Below are 15269 nucleotides of genomic sequence, written 5' to 3'. Positions count from 1 at the left end.
AGAGTTGCCAGGTGCAGGTTGGGAAATTCCTGGAGATTTGGGGGTTGGAGCCTAGAGAGTGCAGGATTTGGTGAGGGGAGAGGCCTCAGTGGAGTATAATGCTAGGCTGCTATGTTTACCCCAGCTGCTGCAGCCCCTCACTTGTGCTCTTGTTAAGGAATGACACTATAATGAAATAAAAATACCTACCCGGTGTTATTCTTGACTTCATGAAATATTTGACTTCAGTCAAGTAATAGGCATACCATTGCCAATGTTTGACCAGTCAGTGGACAAGTACATTAGGTAAACTTGTTAAATGTGTTTTTGTTTAAGAGGCATATGCCTCAGTAGTAGAACACAGCTTGCAGACAAGCGGTCTCAGATTCAGTTCCTAATATCTATATTTAAAGGATTTACAATGAAATCCTAAGCAGAGTTACTCCAGTCTAAACACATTGATTTCACTTAGCTGGCACTCAACCAAAGGCCTGGCAGAACATCTCCTTTTTGCAAGCCCTGCAGAACTGTAACAAGTCCTGCAGGGCCTGGATCTTGATCAGGAGCACATTCCACCAGGCCGTCAAGGCCAGATAAATGTCCCATGGGCCGGGGACCACCAGAAGCTCCTTATCCACAGAGTGCAAGGCCCTACGGGGGACATAGTGGGAAAGGAGGTCTCGAAGATAAGCAGGTCCTAGTCCATAAAGGGCTTTAAACACTTTAAAGTAGCAAGTGTTAGCAAGATCTTTCTGTTCCTGGGAACCTGGACAGCTGTTATAAGTCAAAATACTAAGCTAGATGGACCCATGGTCTCATAAAGCAGCTTCATGTTCATTTGTAGTCATTGGGTGGGGAGTGGACCAGATTAACATTTCTTCCCACAGAATGCAATTTTCCTGTCCCCCCGCTCCTCTGGCAGCCTGAAATGTCCCCTTGAAATCCTGTTCCTGGAGGTCCTCTCTCCACCAAGAAAAGGATTTCAGGGGCATATTGAGCTGCTGCAAAAGGGAGGCAGTAAAATTATGCTACAAGCCAGTATGTTTAATAGCATTATAATCTATGTTACATGTTCATGTCTGTTCAGTATCTTAGTGTTATGGTAATCCTTGAATTCACGGGGTTGTTATTAATATGCTCAAGTCATATAATTTTATAGTTTAGTTATTCCAATTCATTTCCAAATCATACAAGAGGCTAAACCTAGCTCTTGTTATTTTCATTTAACTACTTTCTCAAAATTTCTGAAAAGTACTGAACAGATGAGTCTTTCTCTCTTGTTTTATCCCAGTCTTGTGTCATACAACAAAGTTTCTCCTTTAAGTTTTCATGAACTTTTGCATGTACCACTGGCCTGTTTCGCTTCCTCCTGCCTAAAACTTAACCATTGCAATCCTAAGCAGACTTACTCTAGTTTAAGCCTATTGATTTCAGAGTAACTCTGTTTAGAATTGCACTCAAAATCTATATACAACTCAGAAATCCTTTACTGCTTGCTTAAACTTGGAAATATTTTTGTGGGGGAGCGGAATTCAACACATTTGTTGTGGTTGTTAATTACTGGATAACTTTAAAGTGTTCTATCAGTTGGTCTACACCTTTAAGTAAATTGTACTTTGTAACCTTAGAGAGAACTAAAATTTAATTCTGATTTTGTGTAATCCTCTTGAACTGAACCAACAAGTGAAAACAACATTAAAATGTCCCCGTATATTTAAAATAGATAGCATAGGAGTATGAACACATGCTTTCAGCAGTTTAAGTGTTTCTGTTACTGTATTTTATTCAATCATTGTTATCTATTGCATTACAGTTACAAAATGTTGGACATCTGAACCTGTAGATCATCTAAGTATTTGCATATTTTTCCTATGTGTAACATTGAGGGCATAAATGCTTCATGAAAGAAATCTTTGTTGGCCCCCTCTGCATACATGAAAACATAAAAGCATGAGGAATTTTTGGTTTTGTTGTGTCACTCTGTCACAAAATTGTGCATGTTTCCTGAGCTCATAAAGAATGTTCAGTGTAGAACAGAGCAAGCTAATTTTTCATTCTTCATATTTTCCTTTAGCTGATACTTTTCATGTTCCTGTACTATATTCATGCATCATCAGACCTCGGTGAAGGGGTTGGGGTAATCTACAAAGTCATATCTTTCTGCATACTAGGGTAGACGCCTCAGGTATAGGTAGAGACCTCTGTCTTTTCTATCAATAGCCCAATTTTGCTGCTTGACATGGGCATGAACCGGGAAAATGGCAGTTCGTGGTGGTTTGTGGTTCGTCACATTGCACGAACCATGAACTTTCACGAACTTGCCCCGGTACATGAACTGGTTCATGGTTCATTATTTCCAGAGGCTGTAGAATGGCCTCCTTGACAGTCAGAAATGCCAAACTCCCAAAGAGTCTTCAGCAGGCTCTCCTCCAGCCACCATCCAAGTTTGGCAAAGATTGGATTTCGGATATCCGAGTTATAGACCCCCAAAATGAGTGCCCCCAGGAAAGTTCCATTAGATATAATGGGAGCCACGAATGCCAATTGACTTGCATTGGCTCCATTGAAAAACATTGCAGCACCGAAAAGGTGGAATGAAATCATGGAATGGAGTTAGAGAATCTTCCTCTGAGAACAAAATGATGGCCCCAATGTGGAATGACAGTCCCTGGGCCCAGCTAATCTGCTCTGGGCCTGGAACGGGGACAGAAGCACTCTTTGAGGTGATAGTCAAGGAGATGTTCTTAGGGAGACAGGAATATTCTTTTAAAGGACAGGAGGACAGAAACAATCTATGAGATGAGGTTAATCTTTGGGGGAAGGAGTAGATGTTCTTTGGGGAGACAGGAATATTGTTGGACAGGAAAAGACAGAGGTGATCTATGAGGGGAGGTTAACCCTGGGGGGAAGGAGACCTTGGGGAAACGGAAATCTTCCCAGTGGGGTGGCCATGGGGAAAGCCTTCCCCACCCATAGGGAAGGCGGTTAAAATTCCCCTTGTAGTGGGGTGTGTCCGCAAGTGGCAAGGACAACCAATGGCCCGCCGTGAGGGGATAGTATACCGGGATGTGCAATGACGCAGCACCTGGCAAAAGCCGACACCCTCTACAATGGACAAAGTTGGTCCATAAAGGGCAATAATCTCAGACACTACACAAGTGTTTGCCTCCTGAGCCCTCCCCCTATTCTTTTTGTTTGGCAGTCCAAGTCTTGCCCCCCACTCTAACCTACATGGTGCTAATAGGTGTTTTGTTTAGTAAGGCAGCACTGTGTTGGCCCTCAGGCAAGGAATCCACTAGGCTTGGACCTTGTGGCTGATGGTGCCACAGACACCGGGCTGGGGTCAGAGCCCTGATCTGCCCCCCCCCAGGCACCTTCCCATCCGGGACAGGTGCTCTAAAGAAGAGCCCTCAGCCAAGGAACTCACTAGGCTTGGCCCCTGAGGCTGACAGTACCACAGAGACCAGCGTGGGGTCAGAGCACTGACATACCTCCCAGGCAGCTTCCTAGCGAGGACAGATGCTGTTTGGAAGAGCCCTCAGCTGAGGAAGCCACTAGGCTTGGTCCCTGAGGCTGGTGGTGCCACAGAGACTGAGGTGGCTCAGAGCCCTGATACCTCCCCAAGATCCAGGTAGGAGCAACCCAGCAGGGGAAGGTTGACCTTTATGAAGGACAATTGATCCACCTGGGCCGAGTCCAGGCATGAGCCGCAGGAATAGAGGAGGTCTCTCAGGAGGGAGAATTCCCCATTCACTCTGGACACTGGTGTGGGGGCAGGAGAGGATGTTCATGGCCACAGATGACAAGTCCAGCCAGATGGCAGCTTTGCATAGCCATTATTCCAGGGGATTGAAGTCAGGGCCTCAGGGGGCTCGACAAGGTACTCTCGCATTATCACCTCCACCAAGTCATCCGCAAGGGTATACTTGGCCTCCCCAATGCTGCCAACCTCCCAGCTCACTCACCAATAGTGTGTGTGTTGGGGTCCTTGTTAGGTGGGCTCTCATGACCTGAGGCGCTTGGCTCATCCACCTCCTTCTCCTCCTCCAATAATCTTCCCTCTGGCCAGATCATTTTACTTGGAACAGCTATGCCTCTCTACAGAGGTCCTGCTTCCATTGCTGGAGCTCAGTGTTGTGCATGGTGATGCTGCCCTTTATACGGGGGTTGCAAATGCAGGCCAGTCTGTATACCCCCTCTTGCACAACTGCCTGCAACCTCCTTACCATGTCCCTGACCCTGGGGAGAAGGGCTTCTCCTTGCTCCAGTTCTTTGGCCAGTGTCCAGTCCAGCTCGGGGATCAGGGGGATGGCTTGCCCCAGGCTGGCTATGTAGTAGAGGAAGTCCTTGGTTTCCTGAAATGGCTTCAGGACACAGACCATTTGGGAGAGGGCTAGCCAGTCTGTGAAGCTAATGCCGAGCTTTTCTCCCTCCTGCAAAATGGGCACAGAGGACATGATATCCTGCACCACATTTTTTTGCTCCACCAGATGAGCTATCATTACGTAGGTGGAGTTCCAGTGGGTGAGCATGTCTTGGAAGAGCTGGTGCTTGGGATACCCCTCCTCCCCCTGCTTCTTGTGCAGCTGGTGGGAAGAATGAATGCTGCGGGGAAAGTGGGCAGCCAGACGCTGGTAGCTGTCCAAAAAGGTGCATATGTCCAACATTCCTTGGTCCCAGGTACACTTGATGGTACTACCCAGCCCGAGAGCGTCCCTCATGACCAGGTGCAGCTTGTGTGCCAGGCAGACAATGCCCTCAAGGGACATGGCATTCAGGGCTGCCACCATGTTTCTACTGGCTTCCTTGAACATGTAGCCATGGACAACATCACCCACGGGCGCCCATTCCCTCAGTCCAGTTGTGATCATGGCAGCAATGTTCCTCCCCATGTGGACCTCATCCATCCCCTGCACCTGAAGAAGAACCACTCTGTAGCCCAGTGCCAAAGCTGTCCCCTCCTCCTGGGGCCCTGATATTTCCCTGATGGTCCAGAGGTCCTCTAGTTGCCACCAGTGGGCAGTGGGGGTGAAGTAGCCATGTGGATGGCTGCTCCATAGGTCCGCCATGAAGTGCACTGTCCACCCTTGTACTCTGGAGTTCTTGTTAGATGGAGGGCAAGACTCGCCAGCTAACATTTTGCTGTGAGGGCATGGTATGAAATGATGCAGCGCCTGCCAAAAGCCCACACCCTCCACAACAGACAAAGGTACTCTGTCCAGGGCAATTATCTCCACCACCACACGAGTGCCTGCCTCCTTAGCCCTTCCCCCTATTTCTTTTACTTGGCAGTGCCACCAACCCTGAGGGAACAACCTCCTGAATGGTTGCCTGTCTGGAAGTTCCACTCTCACCCACAGCAACCTCGGTGCGAGTCTTCTTCTTCCTCAGGGTGGACTCCTGTTCCCCTCCCCCGTCTCCCTGTGCAGAAGCCCTCTTCCTCCCCCCACTGGATGGTTCTCCTTGCTCCAAAGGCAATTGACTCGGGTGGTGCTTCTGCTGATGCCTGCAGAGGGCGGTGGACGACAGGTGCTTTGGATCCAAGCCCCTACGCACCAGTGCATTGCAGGCCTGACAACACACCTCACAGGGGTCATTGGAGAGGGTTAGGAAGTGCTGCCAAAGTGTGGGCCTGAAATGGGGACAGGGAGGGAGGCTTAGCTGCCAATGTGTGTGGCCAGATGGGGAGAAGGACCAAGAAGGGGTGGACTGCAGGCGGGCACAGCCTCAAGAGGTTGGGATGTGGAGGAACTGAATTTTTCTCCAAGACCCCCAGATGCACCCTGAGATCCCTCCTCCTCTTCCAAAAGTTTTAGCAGCTGCTCTTCCTCTGGCAATGCTGACAAGTCTTCTGCCTCCTCCTCCATCCCCACAAGTGGATCTTGAAAAAGAGGCTCTGAGACCCTCCACTAGTGCTGGGCACCAGTGGGCCAGCAGGACAAGCATGGGACTTCTTCCCCCTACAACCACCATTGCCCCTCACTCTAACTTTCATGGTGCTCTAAAGAGGAACCCTCAGCCGAGGAACCCACTAGGCTTGGGCCTTGAGGCTGGCTCTACCACAGAGACCACCACAGGGACCTTCTCAGCTGGGACAGATGCTCCAAATACGAATAAGACTGTTAATCAGTCTAATATATAATTGAATCTCCAGCACAAGCTCCAAGTACCTCCCTCTCTGACTGAAAATTCGGCTGCAGTTCCTCCCTCTTTAACTGCCTGCTGGAAAGTGAAACCACTCACCTGAGAGCTGGGTGTTATATACTTCTTGCTCTCATAAAGCAGAATGGGAGCTCTCTGGTTTGCAGCCAGAGCTGCCTATCAAGCTCTGGAGAGCTATCATTGGTGTTCCCAGGGCTGCAAAAGGTCTGCAGATGTCCATCCCCCCATTGCCTAGGGTATATATTGATTGGTGCCAGGCTGTCTGAAATCATGAACCGAAATATGAACCATACGAACTGCTGTAAAAATCATAGCTGTTCATCACGGTTTGTCAAAAATGCACCCTGACAAACTGCTGTTTTGCAAACCTCGAACTGGTTCAGTTCATGACAAACCTTGGTTCATATTTCGGTTTGTGCCCATCTGTAGAGGTTACTATTTATATATATATATATTAAGTTTAGCTCATCACAATAAGATGCATTTATTTAAAAACAACTGAAGTGTACGATGAACACTTCTCTTTTATTTAACTTGTATTTGTATTGTATTTGTTGTGTCAGTTTCTTAATACTTTATTATATTTCTTCTCTTCGCAATTGCTCTCTTGTTTTAATTAATGCACAAGCATTTGTGCATGACATCATTTCCCATTTTCCTTTAGTTTTATGGAGTTATTAAATCCTACTGAAAGACCTTCATATTCTTTTTCTTTGCAGAAAATGCCCCTTCTCTAAAAATTCTGAAGAAAGGCAAAGGAAGCTTCTGCTTGGCCCTAAAAGTCACCTGCAATCATCAGTAGTATCAGGAAGGTCAGGACTTCAAGATGGTCTCCCACATCAAATAAAATCAGTTCAGAGCAGTGATAGAATATCAGAACTAGTTAGCAACAAATCAAATAGTACAAACAATTTCTGTCTTATATCATCATCCAAGAGAAACAGACCTGTCAGTGCTCCACCAGGTCAGCTAAGGTAATCAAAGCTGTTCCATGTTGCTTTTAACTATGACTGTTGGTGCCCTGTCCCCTTTCAACTGGATCAGTAATGATGATTCAAATGACAGCCTTAAACATATAATAAAAGACAGCTCACTATTTATTAAGATTTATGGCACTTTGTGATTTTACTCATTCCCATGTCAGCTTTAAATATGAAAAAAACCCTGAGAATTTCTTCTGCGGGTGAAAAACCATGGAGACCATGTCAACTTTATTATGTTTTACATTTATGTTGCTTACCAATAAAGGGCCTATTATGCCATCCCAGTGCATGTTCCGAAGAAATAGCTCCATCATTGCATAATGATCTGCATGCAGCTTTCATATTTTTTCCAGTATAGAAATGTTTCCAATGTAGGAAATTTGTTTCACTTAACAGTAGGATATTAGAATGTGTCTGTTTATAGGATTTGAAACACATCCAAGCAGCTGAAATATGGTTGATATGTGGAAGTGAGTTCCAATGAAATCATTGAGACTTATTAATAAATAAGCACCATCAAGAGTGGCCCTTTCCACATCATCTGTGTTCCATTTGTTTTTTACACAATTCTTCCACAATTGCTGATCTAGTGTTAGTATAACGATATCCTCAGAAAATAGATGGCAGGATAGCATGGCTAAAGAAATTAGGTGTTTGGATGTTTGCACCTACCTTTATAAAAAAATCGTAGATGAATTATAGTAGGGAGCACTCAGCTTCCCAAAATGTGGGGTTTTTTTCTTTAAAAAAGAGGTGCTGATACTTATGATGTTCACTGTACCACCAGAAAAAAAGCCCTGCCAAAACATAAAAATAAGCATAAAATTGGAGGGAGACCTTTTGCTATATGCCACATTTTAAAAAAGAGAATTGCTCATGAATACTGAAGAAGTGGCTATGAAGCATTGGAATGATGCAGCAACCAAAGAAATACATTTAGATAGAATCATGGTACAACAGAAGAATAGTCATTTTCTTCATGGTGTGCTACAAATATGTGACAAAGACACATTTATTGCACAATAAGCCTATTGCGTAGAAAGTCACAAAAACCAGGAGCATGCACAAATCCTATAGAAAATTGTGACCACTTAGAAATCTAAATTTCAACCATTTGACAGAATATTTAAATAAACATTTTTCTGGTTATAGCTTTTATTTCTAAGATCATGGTATTAATACACTTCCATTTCAATGGGACTATGACAGCAAACCTGTGTCTATATACTTTAAAGTAAGCCCTACCGAACACAGTTAAATGTATTTCCAAGTAAATACAGATAAAACAGCATAAGTTAAAAAGTTTTAGGCATTTAAAATTTTTAAAAAAGGACACGAGGAAATCAGAATTACAAGGAAACCATTATATTTAGCTGTAGAATGTATTAGTTACATCATGAAGATGGAATTGTAAAGTTTAAGTGGAATCATATAAGTTTAAATCTCTAATAGTGCAATCCAATGCAGAGTTATTCCAGTCTAAGCCCACTGACTTAAATGGGCTTAGACTGGAGTAACCCTGAATAGGTTTGCACTGTAAGATTGATAATTGCAAATACTGTTACTGTTCTAAGTCCATTGAAGTCAACAGACTTTGAAAGGAATAATTCTGCTTAAGGTGATACTGTTAATATTATAGACAAATGGACTTTGTCATTTGCAGTGTTTAGTATATTTATAGAACACTACTTTTTATTTTAAAATTATAAGCTGAATAATAATGGAGAGTCTAAAATGTAAACCGCTAAAAACCAGCTAATGGAACAAATTTGGAATTGTTTTGCAACAGATGTTTACAGTTTCCTTGCTCGAAATTCCATTTCGCCCAGAAGGCCTCTGAAGTGTGCCACCTTTTAAAACAGCAGCCATGGATACTCCGAGTAACTGCTTTTCAGAATGGTACACTAAACGTATTTGCTAAAGTTGCTGTGGCACCTTCCATTAAACTGGTAAGTGTTAACATAATTTTTGTAGGTAGTAGTCTTCAACATGGTTTTCTCAACAAAAAGGCCATTTTTATTATGAAATGAAACACTTCAAAGTTATGCATGTATATGGTTACTGCATTTTTACCTTAAACCCTATCCATGTAAAACACCAAAATTTCAATTTACTGTGGGATATAAAATCCAGAAAACAGCAAGATTAGATTATGCATAAATATGTGTTTTATTTATCATGGTTACTGTTTCATCATGTTATCAGATGATAACATTGCTAGACAATATTCAGCAGATGGATGCACATATACTGCGTACAAGCAAATATATTAGACCTGCATTTTAAAGATTTGATTCTTGACTAAACGATTTAGCGGAGTAAAATTTTAATCCTTTTCCCCTTACCTTTTTGTATTCTTTTAGCTGCTGGAAGAGTGTACTGAAAAGCTGAAGCTGAATATGGCTGCACGACGAGTCTTCTTGGCAGACGGTACTGAAGCACTCGATGCTATAGACATACCCCATGATGCTGACGTTTATATTTCAACAGGAGAGCCCTTTTCAAATCCATTCAAAAAAATTAAAGGTAAAAAAATGTCACAGTCAGTGGCTTAAGGGGTGCAATTAAAAATGATTTTCATCCTGTCTTTTTGCCTGGTTTAACAAAACTAATGTTTACTCATTTACAGCTCAGTAAGAAGATAATGTGCTTAATGAAAGAAAAATCTACTGACAGCCATGTTTATTGCCCTTCATTAGCATTGGTGCTTAATTTAATATAGATCTGAATAGACATTAGGGAGCCTGCAGGAGGTTAAATGGTGAAAATATAATAAATTATATCAGAGGTTATTGAATTTACTGTTTAGTTTCACTGACATCTAACAGACACAATTCATTAGGCTTATTACACTAGCAAAAATAATAGTTCAGAGTGTGAGTGCTTTATTAATTTAGTCATACGACCTTTATTAAGAAACAGCATTAAAATAATTATCAGACTGTTTATGCAACAATGTGATATATTCATTCTGAAGTTTTCCATAAATGTATATGCACCTCTTTTAATGTTAAATTATGACAGTTAAAGTTCTCTTTTGAAGCATAATCTCTGAATATACTGTCTCATATCACTAATTCGTTTCATATGTTTTCAGATCACAAGAACAGAGTTTAAAATTTTATGCTGCTGCTAATGTCATTAAAAAAAAACAGATTTTTTTTTTACAATGTTCTACCAGATTGAATAAATAGTGCATCTTGGTACAAAGTGGTGCATGACTTTCAAAACCATGTAATAAAATATTGCGGTGTAATATTTAGACTTATCAGAATTTAGCTGAATTATATTTTTGTTGAATATTAACAAAATTATGAAATACATTAAGATGGATTTAATTAACAAATACCTTAAATGCCATACTATTAATACCACCAAATAAAATCTCTTATCTTACATAATATTTTACACTTTAAAATACTAAGTAGTATAAAGAAGATTCTGTTACCAGGGTAAAACAAAGTTTTTATCTAATGTGCTGATTTTTATGGTTTATAGCTCCAAAATAGTACTGTTCTAGATTTTCTGTAGCAGTTACAATTACATTTACATTTTAATAAAAAACAGCAGAAATATTCTTCATTCTTATTTAGTCAGAAAAAGGGTTTGAGCCACCTCTGTAAAATATGTTATAAAAAGGAATGTGTTATACTGAAGGCTGTTATCATTTCTGGGAAAAATTGTGTTGAAATGTTTATGCTTTGAATGTTGATTGCTCATAGGAAAATATGGGAAGAATTTAGAGTAAAGAAACAGATTATTGTAAGATGAGCAAATGATGCTCAAAAATAGTAATTGTTTCATACAATAAGGGAAGAATAACATCTAACTGCTCCTAAGTACCCCTTTTAAAGAAAAAACCATATTATATATAAACATTTTGAAAGGAAAACATTTAATATTATTTATTCCACTAGTTGAACCATATAATACACATTTATTTCTTCTTTTGGAAAAATTATATTTGCCATAACTCATGAATTATGTATGTAGTGCAGTATTACAAATGATATGACAATCTCCTTGAATACAGTTCAAATGATCCATTGAATATGTTTTAGTCAATTAGCTCAATAAGGGGAATAAATTTAGACAAAAATCTTTTTGTCATTTTCTTAGTTCATATAGAAACAGTGAATTGTCTGTTGTTCTGACAAGTAAACAGCAATAATCAATATTCACTTTGTCTTATATAGTAGGAGTTATTAGCTAAACATAATATTCTAATAATTTTGTATAGCCATTGGAATAGCTTGTGTAAGGCATTATTACTTTTTCTGAGGCATATTTGACCGCATTTTCAAATTCATTAAGCATTTCTTTCTTTCTTTATCGTGCCCAACAATAAACTTCTCTGCTTTGTCTTCATCTTTTGGCTGTGTTTCATCATATCACGCACTGCTGTTCCTTTAGCACCAAAATGTTGGCACACATTGCTGAAAATTTCACACCAACTCTTGCTGGATCAGCAAGCTTAACCTACCAAAATCTGGTGTAGTGCAATAGTATTTGACTGATAATCAATCTTTTTGCTGCTCGACAGTTGTTTCTGGGACTCAGACTAGAGCAGGTGGCAGATGTGCCTTGTCTTTTGAGAAAAGAAAGAGTAGGTGAGGTTGGGCACAGTGTAACATATTGTGTGGCCATTAAAAGGGCTTTGCTAGGGTAAGTATTACAGGAAAAAGTCACTGATATGCATAGAAGACCCACCAAGAGTATCCAGCAGGTCGTTTTACAATCTGGTTTTTAAGTTTAATTCCATTACTGATTTGTCTCAAATAATTTAAACACATTCCAAAAATAATTTTGAAACATTCTCAAGAAAACATTTTTCCCGGGTTATAGATGTCAAAATATTCTTAACAAACCTATTACTGCAACATACCATTTTAGAGTATGTGCAGCAAAAATAGTAGGAAAATAGGAAAATAGTAGTAATTATTTGGTAAAATATATCTTGTAGGAAGAGTACAAAAATAGAGTCAGACTGAAAGATGAAGAGTTATTTGTTTATTGGTTACCTAACATGAATCTAAATTTAAGATCTAATTAAAAGACATTGTCAGCCCTGCTATGCTGCAAGCATATAGAGTTGGTATGTAATGATTAAGAGTTTGACTTCTGAGGCAGGAAGCCCCTGGTTCAAATTTCACTTCACTCCAAATTCATTAGATTGTTTAGGCAAAACACTATTATCTTGGCTTCAGTTTGCCAGTTTTATTAATGTTGATTTACCTTACAGTGTTGTAGCAATTACTGAGGGCCAAACTAGATATTACTGACATTTTAAGAGGCGAATTTGACCATTTTAGAGGAGAATTTAGCCCATTTAAAATTGCCCAATCCTGATAAGGCCGGTGGCACTGGGCAGTTATCCTTCCTGGTGCCTTTTAAAGGGCTGAAACAGCACGGGAAAAGGAGGAATAAGATCACCTGGTGTGGCCTTGCTATAGGTCCTATTAAGTGGCTAAATTCTTCTCTAAAATGGTGTTGGCAGACATGGGTTGGACCCATGGCCACCATAACATCTTGTTCTGGTCTAAGATAAGTCATATGAAAATCTTGTATACTACACTGTCATAAAAATGGCAAGTGGGATGATGAGTGTAGTTATTGCCTACCTATAAAGGTATTAAAAAAATACTGGGTTCTATTCTTCAAGCTCCAAATGGGGTAGGAGTGCTGCTGATTTGGCTGTTGTTGTAAATTATATTTTGAGTACTAAGATAGAACTCAGATAGCTCAGATCCCACTTTGTTTTTGTGACATTAAATGAACTTTACCTTTCAATTGACATTCACAGTACCATCATAAGCAAAGTTACATCCTTCTAGGTACACTGAAGTCAGTGACAAAATGCATTGAACATAGTATAGCGAAGTCCATTCTATTATATATTTCAGACAAAAGTATTAAAACATGCTAGGTTTAAAATCTGCTTAACTTTGGCATTCAACTGCAGTGTAAATCAAAGTGGGAAAGTTCATTAGAAAAATACTTCAGAAACGCTAGAATAATAAGCACAGGATTTTTGCCAAAGAGCTTGATACAAAGTCTTGATTGGGCAAATACAAAAACATACATGCATTATACTGTGGAAAATCAAAGAGACCTCTTAAACAAGTAAAAGCATGTGCTTAATGAAGTAATCATGCATGTATCTTGAGAATGCTCATCATGCAAAAAGTTTGCAGCTCAAGTCTGAACTCTGAAGTAACCATCTAACTTAAATCACAGCAGAATTGTTTATTTGGTAACTACACCTTTTTATGATTTGAACATAAAATATGAAAATGCATTTGAGTATTCATTACAGTCATTCTACTCAGCACTTGTTGCTATTGGTTTTTATTACACTCTGACGTTTCTACATATGAATAACGGTTATATCATCTGTCTTTAATGTACTGCCTTAACTACTTTTTGCTTTAGATATTTTAACTAGCAGTTTCTTTAAATGACTCTAGATTCTTTTTTTGTGTCTGTATAGTAACTTACCCAAGGCTTCATCTTGTCAATTTTTTATTCAATAATGTTTACCTGTTTTGAAGTATAATAAAGAATTGCAGTGTTGGAAAAATCAGGTCCCATCTAGAACGTTTCACTGAATTAATTTTTAGAGCTTTTCTGACTTGACAGTCTTGACTTCTCATAGACTGATGCAGTGCAGATGTAATGCTAACTGCATTTTAACCACAGTTAAGAAATCATGTGCCTCAAGACTCTCCTCTCTAATAAAATGAATTATTCATTTCTTTGTTTAAAATATTCATATCCCACCTTTCCACAATTCCCAGGGCAGCTTACAAAATATAAATAAAATAAAAATATAATTAAAACTCATAAATCAAACTACAAATAATCAACTGCAAGTCCTGCTATGAATTTCACCATCAGCTGCTAATCAGAAACATTCATTAGTTGCTTCCACCAAAGGCACATCAGAATAATTTTTCTTTGCGCATTTTACAGAAGAGAGTGAGTATGGGAGCTTTCTGTACCTTATCCAGCAGGCTGTTCCAAAGTATAGCCACTGAAAATGAGCATGTTTGGCTCTAGAATAAAGGGGACCGCCAAAACTAAGACACCTGTTGACCTTAGTTGGCACACAGGATCATATGGAGAAAGGCAGACCTGTAGATATGTAGGTTCTACACTGTGAAGGGCTTTAAAGGTAACAATCCTTGAATTATGCCCAGAAACAACTAGGTGCCTAGGGAAGTTGCTGAAGTGCAGGTGTAATATGATTGTACTTGCATAAATCAGACACTAATCTTAGTGGTGGCATTCTATACCAACTGAAGTTTCTGAATAGTTTTCAAAGGCATCCCCACATATAATACATTACAATAGCATAGCTTGAAATTTGCAGAGGAAAGGATCAGTGTGGCAAGGTCAGCACAACAGAGGACACATTCAATGACTCCTAACAGCAACTGCATACTGTTTAGAAAGTAGGGGGCGAGGACCAATCAGGCCGCATATGCAAATGACTTCAGTGTTCCAACTGTGTCTGGTTGGGGGGGGAGATGAAGTGTGGAATGTTGTGAATCAGCCCACATATGCACATAACCTTGAAAGGCTGGCCCAATCAAGGAAGAGTGGCCAAGCTGGCAGTGTGTGGGGGCGCAAACAGGCAGCAGCCTGCCAGCCACACAGGGAAGCTGTATCCCTTTGGGAAAACAATTTTTAGCCCTTTTTACCCCCTTAGGGGGGCAAATGTCTTAAAATCCCTTCTTAGTGGATGTTTACATCATGAAAGGAATGTTCTCCTCAAATTTCATGTTTCTAGGTCCAGGGGTTTGGGCTGGACGTTGATGAGTCAGTCAGGACACTTGTCTTCAGGGCTTTTTTTCAGCTGGAACACAATGGAACACAGTTCCAGAACCTCTTGAAACTGGACACATGGCTGGTGGCCCCGCTCCCTGATCTCCAGACAGAGAGGAGTTTAGATTGCCCTCCCTGCTGCTGGAGCGGTGCGGAGGGCGATTTAAACTCCCCTCTGTCTGGAGATCAGGGGGTGGGGCCACCAGCCATGTGACCATTTTCGCTGACTGTGATTTAAACTTTTAAAAACTCCCCCTTGTTCCAGCTGACCCAAAGTGACATCATTGGTCCTGGGAGCAAGCATGCACTTTGCGCGTG

At 40.7% G+C, this 15269-nt stretch overlaps 1 protein-coding gene across 1 annotated transcript in view; it reads left to right on the top strand.

Annotated features, from left to right (window-relative positions):
* The window catches only part of DCDC1 (doublecortin domain containing 1), an 807587-nt gene that overhangs the window by 26689 nt on the left and 765629 nt on the right, over positions 1-15269 (top strand). Inside the window, exons 3-5 of the mRNA XM_054969981.1 lie at positions 6861-7115; positions 8914-9073; positions 9488-9650. Coding sequence (XP_054825956.1) covers positions 6861-7115; positions 8914-9073; positions 9488-9650 — 578 coding nt within the window. The remainder of the gene's footprint in view (positions 1-6860; positions 7116-8913; positions 9074-9487; positions 9651-15269) is intronic.

This window comes from Eublepharis macularius, chromosome 2, assembly GCF_028583425.1.
Source record: "Eublepharis macularius isolate TG4126 chromosome 2, MPM_Emac_v1.0, whole genome shotgun sequence".
In the NCBI taxonomy this organism is placed as follows: domain Eukaryota; kingdom Metazoa; phylum Chordata; class Lepidosauria; order Squamata; family Eublepharidae; genus Eublepharis; species Eublepharis macularius.
Note: the sequence above shows the minus strand (reverse complement) of the source record. Positions and strands in the feature narration are given on the sequence as shown.